Below are 12,786 nucleotides of genomic sequence, written 5' to 3'. Positions count from 1 at the left end.
TGAGGGTGAATTGTAGAAATTGTTAGATAAGCACAAAGCATAAACCTAAATTAGTTGAGCGTAGAAAATCTACTGTTAATGTTTCTATCATGTGTTGATCGCCTTTACAACCTTTCACCTGATGTTGATTTATTGACAACATTAAAAGTCAAACACTGGTTAATTTAAGCTACTAATTTTTTATAAATTGTTTCAGCTTTAAAATTCTCTCATCATTTTGCTTTATTCGTCATCCATAATCACAATAATTTACAACAGAATATGCAAATGATGACATTGGATAATTTCTTGTCAGCTGGTTATATTATATTAACCCATCAACACGACGATAACCTTAAGTGGATATCTCGTTCTTACCTAGAATCAATTAAAATCAGTCTAAGGTCACGTGTTTGTTATTTTCTTCTTTCTTTTCTTGTATCCTTTTTAAACAAACTTTTAGATTTGTCCAACTCTTTCACTCACTTGTTCCCTTCCACAGTTGAACCAGTAACGCGAAAGCCCACAATTCTGTTCACACCTTTTGTACGTTGATCGCTCAGTCGATCATTTTTTCTTCCCACACCTAGACAAGATCGATTAGTATATCAAGAAATTAACACAGTTCGTCTTCATCTCTTTTCCGCGGCCCCTTACACTCTCGCTTGTTGTCTGTCTATCCATTAATGTTTTACTGTTTATTATCGTTTACTTTTCATGTCTGAATGATGTAAATACCGATTCCATCTTTGTGATTTAGTCTGGCGTGGAGTGGCATGCCCATATATATATAACACCAGAAGACGAAATGGTTTTTTTTTAATCTTTGACTATTTTAGACTGTTATGACAGAACCACACAGACTTATTGGAAATTATCTTCTTCACACACCTCCACGTTAATTTAAAATATCTCCCTCACATTTAATTTTTTTATTCGTGAATAAATCCAGCGTTTTATTTTATTTTGTTTTATTCTAACGATTGTCATGTTCTTGAGATAAGAATATTCTTTACTGCGATATGTGGCCAATATTTCAAAAAATACATAAATAAGGAAAGGTTTTAAAAACAAATATCTGGAGGAAAAAGACATAATACGAAACTAACACAATTACCTCCCCAAGACAAACATATTTTAAATTCATTGTTAGTTTCCATGTAGTGTCATGTCAGTGGACGTCGACAAAGAAATAGATGTAGTCTCGACTTACTAAAGTTCTCCTAATCTCTATCAGCGATAGTTATCTGTTTTAGGTCATTGCTTTATGATCGATAATCTCTCTCCTTGGAACAAAACAAAGCAAAAATGTGTATTGACAGTGAACTTAGAAGGGAGTTGATGTCGTAGCCTCAAGAAAAACTGACTTACGAACATCAAAGACTGCACTGGTCGACCTGCACAGGGACAATTGACTGATTGGTGAGCCTACTTACAGACCCCACAAAAAAGTTTTGAGGAATAATTGATGTACGGCTACAGCATTTTCAGTGGGATGCTCTTCTTTTTATATCTAATCTATAACTAGTGCTACAGTCACATACAGGTCTAGCTTTAGTTTTTTATGTGTGGAGTAGGTTCCGTCTATTATTGTGTACTAAAGTGCGTTATCTTCTTGGTAGTATATGCTTTGATCAGATCAGCAGTAAAAAAGGAAAATGATAGTAATAAGTTTTACATTTCATCAACAGGCCATGCCATCTTGTGTTATCAATTTTTATTGTTTTATTTGATTATTAAGTTTGATTATTTTCAAGTTTTCAAGTTCATGACCCATTGCACGGCATCTTCTAGGGGAGAAAATAAATGTACAAAAGCTTGTTGGTAGCTCTCGTTGTTGCATGTTCCTCCCTCCAGTGCGCGTACCGCAAACACACACACATAGCATGTAATTAAAAATAATAATAATTTGGATTTTGCGTAATCAGTCAGCAAAGATATAACAAAAGCATAAAAAAAATATTTTAATTCTGATTTGGTAACTCTTTCATTGCATCTAAATAAATCCACAACGGAAAATATGATTTTTATACAAAAACACGAATAACAAGTAACGATTTGTGCAATATAGCTTCTTAGCATTACACATTAAAAGATAAGTTTGACCTGTATACACTGAGCTATTATTTGAAGCTCATTGACGACTACGAACTGTAAATGAAACGTTCGTACACGGGCCTGTTAAAACACAGTTTTATTAAAAAGTTTATTTTTGATTAGGAAATAGCAAGGTTGTATTTCTACAATTATTTAATGACTGAAATAAAGTTGTAAAAGAAACACATTTCGTAATCATCAGTTTCACTAGCCGCAGATACGTTTTCTTTTGTTCACGTTTATCTTTAGTCTCCAACACCTGGTAAAGTCATTCAGGAATAGATAACAGAATGTTGATTCGTTTCTCTAAAGTATTTTTGCTATCAAAAGAACATTTGAAATACGTAGATTAATGTATAAGATTTAGTATACACCTAATCCTTAGAAAGGAAACCAACATCCGTATTAGTCCTGCAAGGGCTGGCCTTCGTGCCCTCACTATTGTGACGTACAAATCATCACCACAGATCATTTATTCTTCCTGTCAAAGACTTGATCAGTTCCACTGGCTGTGAAGTTTCTCAACCTAAGATGAACTAATGCAGTGTACAAAATATATCTACAGTGGAACCTCGGTTAGCGAACACCTCGGATAGCGAATATTTCGGATAAAGAAAAAAATAATTGTTAAAAATTTTTATCGGATAGCGAACAAAACTTCGGATAATGAGCAGCCACGTGAACCACACGTGACCGACCAGCCTGTCATCATTCGCGCTCGAGACACAGTTACGATCGGTCGTTCCTCATCTACGCGCATCCTTCTTCTAAAGTGATTTTTTACTTTATTTCAATAAGATAATCCTTAATCATAGCTCCAAATAATAGATTAGGAGCAATAAGAGTGAGGTAATGACAAGGAAGCGGCCAACAAATGAATTGAAAAAGGAAATGATTTCAAAGTTTAAGAAGGCATGCGTTTGTCGGATATCGCCGCAAAATACGGCATGTCGAAGTCGAAAATCTCGACCATTTTAAAGCAAAATGGGCAGCTTAAAGAAGCTAATGTTTCGAAAGGATTGAGTACTTTAAGAAAACAAAGGCCTAAAATAATGGAAGAAGTAGAAAAGTTGTTGCTTGTGTATATAAACGCGAAACAGATAAAATGTGTTAGCATCAGCGAGTCGTTCATTTGTGAGAAGGCGCTGACAACCTACGAAGATTTGCAGAAGAAAAATCCAAGGACAAGTGCTGCGAGGTATTTTATTTTCAAAGCCAGTCGAGATTGGTTTGAGAAATTTAGGCACAGAAAACGCATCCACAGCGTCACAAGGCATGGGGAGGCAGCCAGTTCCCACAAGGCAGGGGCCGAGAAGTTCGTACAAGAACTAGGCAATATGAGCATAAACATGTTCAATGTAATGTGATGCATTACCGAGGAGTTTTACAAAAAAGGAAGATGTAAACAGACACCGGAAAAGTTTTTTCCTTCAACCTGAAAGCAACACAAAAGGGAAGTCCCCCCCCCCCCCGATTTTACAATGTCACGTGTGCTCATGGAGGGGGGATCCAAGCAGTAATTCCACCCCTTCCTCTCCACACCTCCATCCACCCACTTCGTCAAAACGGCAAGTGTTCTTATGTTTAAATACTTTCGTTAATGTTTTTATGTTTATTTAGCTCCATTTATATTGTATTATAACTGTTCTCATTAAAAAATACACAAATAGTCTGTAACGTTCAAATATTAGCAAGTCAACAGGGGCTTGGAACCAATTAAATCTATTTCCTTCATTTCTAATGGGAGAAAATCGTTTCCAGTAACGAACAACTTTCCAGAACGGATTGTGTTTGTTAACCAAGGCTCCATTGTGCTTTATATATATACAGATTTATATTAACAGATACTCATTTCTATACAGCTAGCAACTGTTAGTCTGGCTTGTAATATCTTTATCCCCTAATTTGAGATCATGTTAAGAGTTAATTTTTATAGCTATAGACTTTCTGCTGAACTACTGCTAAAATTTACAAAAATAGCAGAGAGAAGAAATACCTTTATACAGACAATGACATGGATTATTGCCCATCACTCACTGAGTGACCGAGGGAATGAGCGAGCGAATGAAAATAAGCAAGATTTGGAATACTGTTTTCTGTTCTGTAAAAAAAAATATAAAAATATAAAAAAAACTAGTACTTTGTTTTCTGGCAATTGTGTATATGTAAGTTTTTATGGCTCTGTGCAAATCTACAGAGGAAAGTAGTGCAGTACATGAACCGTTCATTCTTTCAGTATTTGACCAATGAGGTTTATCATGACTGCACCACAATAAAAGGCATATACACAGCCCTGTGGGCTTAACAAAGTGTCAATGTTTCACTACTATACGATTTCTAAGGTCAGTTTAACCTAAATAGACATTGCACTCCATTATAAATTGTCACGATTGTACAAGGACTATATATATATAAGTTTGTGACTTAGTTTACGCAGCTGAAAGACATTCACATGTTCACCATATAGCTGTCTCTACAGAAAAAGCAGCTCCTTGCAGTTTTTGTTGACCAGTTCCATTGGTTTCAGGGCACACAACTACCAGCTGTGATGAACACCTCGACATTGCTTGAAGTCGGGTGGATGGATACCTACTATCGTTATCTTCATAATTGCCCAGACATACCACGACTTTTTTCTCCAAGCCGTTAACAAGGTGTTGTCTTGCTGCCCATAAGACATTACTGGAAGCTGTTGCCACATCCTCGATGTCCGATTCCTTCATCACCTTTACTGGCACACCGGCTTCCAAGAGTGCCATTATTATGGCGGAATCTTCTCGAAGGTCTCCCCGGTACAAAATCATCACGTCTTTAAACTCGAGATTTGGTGTAGCAATACGCTCATCTGAGCAACTGTCAGTTGTAGGTGACACAGTCCTATCTGCTGATAATAAGATAATAAAATGACAAAGAGGATATCCTATCTATAAAATGATAAAATATAATCTTGTTATACTTATTACATAAAAATAAGACTATTATTCTCCCAGAGAATATTGTGCGAGCTTAGAATAATAGGAAAGTACTCTCACCTTCTTTTCAAACATTTTCTGTAAAAGGACATTTTAAACTGAGACGCAAAAAAAGAAATATTGACACTTTAAATTATATATAATTTGTCAGGCAAAAATATAAAACAATTATTGTCTAAAAGAATGGCATTCAAAGTTTACCAGTCAGGAAAGGTTAAAATAAGATAATATTTTATAAACTTTAACTTCCAAACGTTTTTCTTTGCTATACAGCCTACAGACGTGGAGTATGAAAATAGTTTTTTAGTCAAAACTCTGATCTGGCAAATGTACTTCTGATACCCTTCTAATGTTACGAGGGAGCTGGAAATGTAAGAAATAATAGTAATAAAATTAAATAATTAAGGCTTTACGGTTGATACCTTTCTTGCATAGCTTAAAAGACTACTTACGCGCAGTGGACTTAACCAGCCTGAGTTCTTCATACAGGAAGCTGGCCACATTTCTCCCACAAACTAAACAGTCTTTAATTTCTTCGGAATCATGATCCATACATATGCGATTCATCCACTTCACGGGAGGACCGTCTGTATGATCGGGCACCCCTCTTTCAGTATACCGAAGAACTTTACGTCGCCTGATTTCCGTTGCCCTTTCGACTTCTCTGATGACAGACGGCGGTGAGCGAAGTGGTTTTGTAAAATATTTAATTTCCCAGTTTCCTAAATTTGAATCTTGTAGTTCCACTGGTGCAATATTATGCTGACAGCTTGCAGCCCACAAATGCAGAATGTGACATTGCTCCTTATTACTTTGCACCAGCTCGTCGCAAAATTCTGGGAAAATGTGACTCTGAAACCTGTTACGACAAGATCGAAATAGTTGATTCAAAGCATGTCATGAACTTTTAAATATATAGCTTAAAACATCTTTCTGTGCACGTGGTCGTAGTTGTCCACACTCGGGTAAATGGTTTGCGGGAAACGAAATAAAAAATACAATGCACAGCTGTGCCTTATCCTGTGCAGACCATACTTTGATAAATTTTGTCATGTTCGGACAGTTGACCCAGCACATTTTGACCTCCCTTCGATGAAGTCTGAGGAGGACAGATAAGCATATCTTTTAACGTACCTTTATTTGAAATCCCGTTATACTAGTAACAAAAAATTATCTGTAGGTCAAATGGATGTTCTTTAATGCATACAACTTATTCTATAAAAGCAGAACTGGTGATCAGACTGACAGATTCTTTGTGACTTTATTTCCTTATTATAGGCCTAATTACAGGAGATATTGTATAGTGTATTAGTTCTATAGCAACATCGTTTCATCGACCTAATAAGCAGGAAACGGGAAAAAGTAAGGCCTGGGAGTGGGTAGGTGTGGGTGTGGGTGGGTGCGAGTGTTATATTCTATCGGCTTTTTCTTTTAAGAAACGAAGTAATAAACTGTAAAGATCAGGGCTGAGACTAAGAGTTATTTTTGCTGTTCCTTTCTTTCATTACATGATGCAAGTAACCTAACCGTTGTTTTCGATGGTGTAACCAGAATTAGTTTTCGGAGTTCTGACCTAACTTTTTAGAAGAGCGTATTCACTTAAAAATCTGTTGAGTCTTGTCAGTTTTTTAATAATCTTTTTAAATATGTAAGGTTTAAACTAAAGGTAAATCCAATAATGTGAATATTTAGTTAGTAGTGTTGCTCATCTATGCGTAATGTTTATTAGATTTAAACGGCCTGATTTTCTGTCCAGGTTTCTTTCTTTGTAAAAGTGTTCTTTTCTAATATCAGTACGACTGGTCCTGCTGGGGTTGGAAAGGGAGAACAAGCTGTAAAAGACTTGTGTCTGTGCTAGAGCTCCAAATCAGACGGGAAAAGCTTATAGAGGTGACTGTAACAAAAAACTTTTTATCATTAGGGGGAAATAACAGTTTTAAAATACGTTGATTTTTCCGTGCGTATAATAATTTTCAATTTTTATCAAATTATTATTGATGTTTACTGTCTCGTCCAAAAGTTACTATAGTCTGACATAATTATTTTTAGACACCGTCTGCAAAAGTAAAAAAAGTATATTAAACCATTTTTTTTAGAAAGATTTGAAAAAAAAATACATTCTGACTGTCTTTCCATGGTCATCTACTTCATCAATGAAAAATAGAGAAATTTGCAAAAAGCAATAAATAGATTTAAAATAGAAGTATATTCTGAGTTGGAATTTAATAATTCGCAAACTCACTCAGCAATAGGTCCGACTTCATCAGCAATGACACAAAGGGGTCCTTTGCTAGCCGCTTGTGTAAGATGGAATATGGCTGATTTCTTACTCTCATCATCTTCAATATTCATCTTTAGCATTTCAACACTTCCAGGATTGTCAGTACTTAGTTGTGTTGAAAGTGTGTGCTTCAGCAGGTGGTACATCATGAATGCTGCAGCAACACTACGTTCCCAGGTACTCAAAATACAGACATTGTTGCCATGTAGTAACCATTCTGTGGCTTTCAGGAGCAGTACAACAGTTTTCCCTGTGCCAGGAGGGCCAGCAATAAAAACCCTTGGAAAAGAGCTTTGTAGGAGTTTGAGTTGCTTTGGATGGAGTACAATATGAGCCGTGTAACAATCTCCCACAATAGCCACTGCCTGGTCTAGTGTTTTGATGGACACACGAGGCTCTGTTATACACCGCACTTTTACAGTAGAGGCTGGTCCACAAAACCTGATACATAGAAGAAATATAGTTCGTTGATACACAAAATTTTTTAATTCAAACTATACTTTACCTGTTTGTCATTCATCCTTAATTCATTTATGCGTCATTTCTTAAAGGGATATTTTTTTATTTTCAGATTCAAGTCTAAAACTGCATATTACGCATGCGTGTTTCAGGTGTTTTAGAGACAGTGAGTAAGCGAGTTTGTGAGTGAGTCGTTTGGTTGTCTGTGTTCTGAAGTACGGCATAGACTAATGTGATTGGGTTTTCCTTCCCGTATATTCAATTACCCACACCCAGTGAGTAGAGCTTTATAGCTCTGACATTTTCTAGTTCTCTATAATTGTTTCTCAAGAGCTTTCGGTTTGTGTTGCAGAGGTGGGGATAGTAGATGATACTCTCGTTGCAGGAAAGCTGGCCCTGAGGAGTGCACTACATTAATACCTTACTCCCTAGCAACAGCAATACTGCATATTTTTACGTCAAAGATATAACGCATTTTAATATTAGTTGTATTATCTATTTGAGGAGTCTCTGATTTCCACACTGAATACGGATTTCCGTTGAAATACTAAAAATATGAGTTGGTGTGTTTCGCTTCAAAAAGTCAGAAATTTTGCTAATAGCGTTGTTATAATAGTCTGGCCACAACAATGTGGTCATTGTTCTAGGGGGTTTAAATAAAGATTGCGCGCAGTGGTGTATTCTTCTAAATGCCTGTTAGTGTTAGAAAGGTCCTAAGCAGAAAAACGTCCTGAACCGTTTGGGTATAACTGAGAAGACTTCAGCTTATGATTTAAGTATGTTTTAGTTCTATTGTATATGTCATGTCGGCGATTTCTTTGTTGGGTTTGTGTTCCCTCCCCGTAGTAGCTGGCCTGTCGTTGGGTATGCACGCGCGGATGGGGAAATCTTGCGCATTCAAAAAGGACGTAGGTTATTCACTCAGATTTTAGTTTAACTCAGCAATGTCATAAAAATACACAATTGGAGACCTGTTATGATTACCTTGCTATCAGCTTCTTATACAAGTCAGGATGGCTTTGTAACAGTGGGTCAGGTCCATATTCAGCAATAAAATCATTCCACCACTTTAACAGATTCTTCATCTTAGTGTCATTGACACTTTCTGATTTTCCAGTAGCATACAGATGATCATCACAGAGAATCATACTTGAAACGTCAGCGGAATTCGCTCGTTCGGAACATTGATGGAGATCCTACAATAAACGATTTTTTATTTATCAGTTGAATACACACAGTATTTGAATAATAGAAACAAGAGGTTATATCTATAATAAAGTAATTACGTATCCTATGCCTCTATTCACTTAATTTATAACTAATTTTGAAAATAAAAAACTAGACGTGCTTTATATTATTTTCGAATGCTTCTAAATTTGGAAAGCATTAACATTCAGTCATTGTATGAAATGCTCCTCATGTAAGATAATAGCAATTGTGAAGTTCTTAAGTTCAGTAGACATTTTATAAATTTGTTCTACCTACTCTAAAATTAGCATTATAATTATTTGCAAAAATACTTTTACTAACCTTTAACAGGTTTTGATTAATATTCAGGACTTCGTGTAGCTGGTATGTTTGTAGATTGGGACAAGCGATGAATTTAGTGATGCGCACTCCGGGAGCAATGTCTGATACCAGGTGTTCCAGCATTGTTTTCGCTTTGTCCAACTGAGTAACAGCTTGTTTCAGTTTTTTCGCCACATCGAGACGCTTATCAGTTGATTTTTCAATGTTGTAACCTACAGCCTTTATCTCGATTATAACAAAGCCGTAGACTCTGTGAATAAGGAGAACATCAAAGTCACCTTGCCTACAGCTCTGTTCTACTTTTTTTGTTAAGTCCAAGTTTGTGGGCAATGGAAGATGAGAAGAAGCCGGATAAAAGCATTGTTCACCCAGATACGAGCCAAACGGAAATTGGCTGAGACACATGAACACTTCAGGGTAAATAGTCGAGAACTTCGTGAGATTGAAGAGGACTCGCTGTAAGGCTTCATCGTCCATCATGTCACTCTCCTGTACAGAAAGTGGAGTAGAAACTTGTGCCCCTTGGCTGTCGTGCTTACCTCCTAGCAAGAAAACCTTCTGGTTTGCAAACACATCTTCACTTGTTGGTACTCGTCTCATGCAGACTGGCGGCAGGAAATGGGCTCGACGTTCGAGGTCAGGAAATGAGTTTTCAACCCAGTGAAGCCAGTCGTTTAGCGCTTTCGCCAGAACTTCATCCTGAGGACAGTTTACATGTGATGTTTATAACAACCCGACAAAACTTAATATCAAAGAATTTGCATAACCAGTTTTTGGACTAACTGCTTCCAAACCGTTTCCTTCTCTCTTTACTGTATTCAATGGCTTTTTCAAAAATATCTAAATTTGTTTTGCTTCTCATTTATCTGTTCTTCAAATAAATTTCTAAATTTTGCTTACATATACGGGAAAACAGTGAATTTTTTTTAAAGATAGTTGAGGGGAAGAAGAAGAATCTGGCTTCTTTTAATGAATACTAAATTTTGGACTCTTCTTCACACCAGAACATGTACTATAAACAAAATTTCTTTTAGTGAGTTCCGGCAAACATCATGTTTTGCAAGTATGAAGATATAGCAGGTAATCGTTTATAACGTCTGCAGTCCAATAATAAGTAAATTATTAGCTGCGTGTGCGCGTGGATATGTTATGCTGTAGGTGCGCCTAAAGAATCGCTTCATATGTACGACTGCGTGCTAATTATGTTCTCTTTAAGTTCTATATCTTTGTAAACTCCACAGCAAAACGAGACTTCAAACGCGAATGAGCCTTAAGGCAGAGGAGGCACACAGGAAGTTACGGACTCAAGAAAAGCCTGGTCGAAATCAGATGCTCGGAAATAGATGATGGTATAACATGGGGCGATGACGGGAAGGCTTTCATTATGCTAATAATCTTTCCGAACGATAGACCGCAAAGCAGACGTGGAAAAATTGAGAACAAATAGGGCCATCCATTGCACAAGTAAACGAAATTCCTAAATTCAAAGAGTATTGCGATCAGCTGTATAATGCTCTAATCGAAACGAATGAAACCATTGTGCAGATACAGCCTTCACAAGTCCTGCGAGCGGAAGTCGATGCGGCAATATGTAATGTGCAGGCCGGGAAGGCTGCATAAATCAATGATGTACCCATATCAAAGAAGGGGGCAAGGGACTGACGAAAGTGCTATCGAACCTGTGTCTCAAAAACTGGCAAAACTAAGAAGTGGCCACGTGAATGGTTGCAGTCGTTGGTGGTGCCATTAACGAAGAAAGGTAAAAGTCTCATGTGCTAAAACTATCGAAGAATAAGCCGCATTTGTCATGCGAGTAAAAATATGTTCAAGTGCTCTAGAGGCTGCGGAAAAGATATCAGCTGAAGAGCAGGTACGAATCCATCCCGGCCGCAACACCACCGAACACATCTTTAACAACCAAGTGCGGAAGTCTCTTCCCATGATCGTTGGAAATGGGTACCTGACTCCAAAGAGGATTGGTAAAGGTAAGGCAGCACAAAAAAGTTCAAAGAAACCACCCTCATATAAAGCTGTCAACGAGGAAAGGGAAGATAAAGACCTTTATATCTAAAATATTTCTTTGATTTGAATCTTATCTGTTGGTAAACATACCACAATTTGAACTCTAAAATGTTTCTGATCTTGCTTCATTTTTATGAGTATATCTAAAAGACTACAAATGATCAACAGCTTCAAAAATGATACAAATATTGTAAGAATGTCAGAAAATCACTGGACATGTTATAATTTACTACTCTAAATTTAATTAATGTTTCCACTACTTATTTGAAGGTATGATATACTCGTTTGCTAACAACGGAAAATAATAAACACTCATTTTTTCGAAGACTGTAATCTCTCTAAAATAAATGCTATACGAATTGAAATGTACGATACGCAGCTACGGTATTTTAAAACGCTCAATGTTTTGATCGAATCTATTCGAAATATAACTTAAGTCAGGTCTATAATATGACCAAAGGGTACTATGGCTCTGGAGAAGGAATCAGTTGATTGCAAAAAAAGAACAAACCTTTATCCCTGTCCTAGTGGTTAACATTTCCAAGGCTTTCTGAATTTGACTGCGGGTGCCACGGATCGCAAAAGTTTTCTTACCCGGTTGCTTTGAAATTTGAATGCTTAGCTTTGCACCTGACCGTTCTTTGATTTCTGAGAAAAAAAAAATATCATAATACATTGTCTGCATAAATATATAAAAATATTTGAAGGTGTTAACTATGGTAAATAAAAATATAAGGTAGCCCTCGACTCCTTTATCCAGGCGCTTCACTCTGAAATGAAGGAGGTCTGTCCCCGTCAGGCGACGTGGTGTAACCCTGTGTGCAAAGTCACAAAGTTGATTTCCTTGTTAGAGTTTTCAGTCGTGTGCCTGTCGTGTCAGAAATATAGTGTTCTCCTCAAACTCAAAGTGAGGCGCCTGGATATATGAGCCGAGCTACATTTACGTGGGCTACCCTGTACTAGTATTTAGTTTACAATCCTCTACAAAACGAAAATCCATTGTGGACTGTTGCATAAGCAGGCAGTTGCCAAAATGTATATATGCTACTTCAGATAAAGTTGCGACAAAAACTCTAAGTTTGCATAGATTTTAATAAAATTTATAATTGAAAAAAATGTTAATTTATTAACTACGTCCAAAAAAGGAAAATTTCTAAATCTTACCCTTCAAATTCACAAGATTACACAAGGTTTCCTCTACATCATATAAATATTCTTTAACGGCGGCTGACTGACTTCTTCCTTTTTTCCGTACTGGACAATTAGAGTCTGGGTTTTCTGTAACGCTGGAGAACCCATTTATTAAAATAAAATACCATCCAAGTTGTATAATGTTTTCCTCAACAGATCGACCATTCTACCACCTCTACTGTTCGTACAACATAAAACATTACAAAACTATTTTACTGTTGTTAGTTTTTGTAGGTGGGTATGTTTCATTTTGCA

At 36.7% G+C, this 12,786-nt stretch overlaps 1 protein-coding gene across 7 annotated transcripts in view; it reads right to left on the bottom strand.

Annotated features, from left to right (window-relative positions):
- Positions 1-3,754: 3,754 nt before the first annotated feature.
- Positions 3,755-12,786, bottom strand: part of LOC112567904 — a 30,787-nt gene continuing 21,755 nt past the window's right edge. For 6 of the 7 annotated variants that reach the window (XM_025244779.1, XM_025244783.1, XM_025244784.1 and 3 more), the window contains 7 exons: positions 12,505-12,626; positions 11,852-11,988; positions 9,319-10,017; positions 8,773-8,984; positions 7,291-7,770; positions 5,501-5,907; positions 3,755-4,960 (listed from right to left, as the gene is read on the bottom strand). In XM_025244779.1, coding sequence (XP_025100564.1) covers positions 4,533-4,960; positions 5,501-5,907; positions 7,291-7,770; positions 8,773-8,984; positions 9,319-10,017; positions 11,852-11,988; positions 12,505-12,626 — 2,485 coding nt within the window. In that variant the 3' untranslated portion in view covers positions 3,755-4,532. The remainder of the gene's footprint in view (positions 4,961-5,500; positions 5,908-7,290; positions 7,771-8,772; positions 8,985-9,318; positions 10,018-11,851; positions 11,989-12,504; positions 12,627-12,786) is intronic. The other variant, XM_025244785.1, reaches the window with a different exon arrangement.

The sequence above is a fragment of the Pomacea canaliculata genome, linkage group LG7, assembly GCF_003073045.1.
Source record: "Pomacea canaliculata isolate SZHN2017 linkage group LG7, ASM307304v1, whole genome shotgun sequence".
NCBI lineage: Eukaryota > Metazoa > Mollusca > Gastropoda > Architaenioglossa > Ampullariidae > Pomacea > Pomacea canaliculata.
This window is presented reverse-complemented; position numbering and strand designations above follow the sequence as displayed.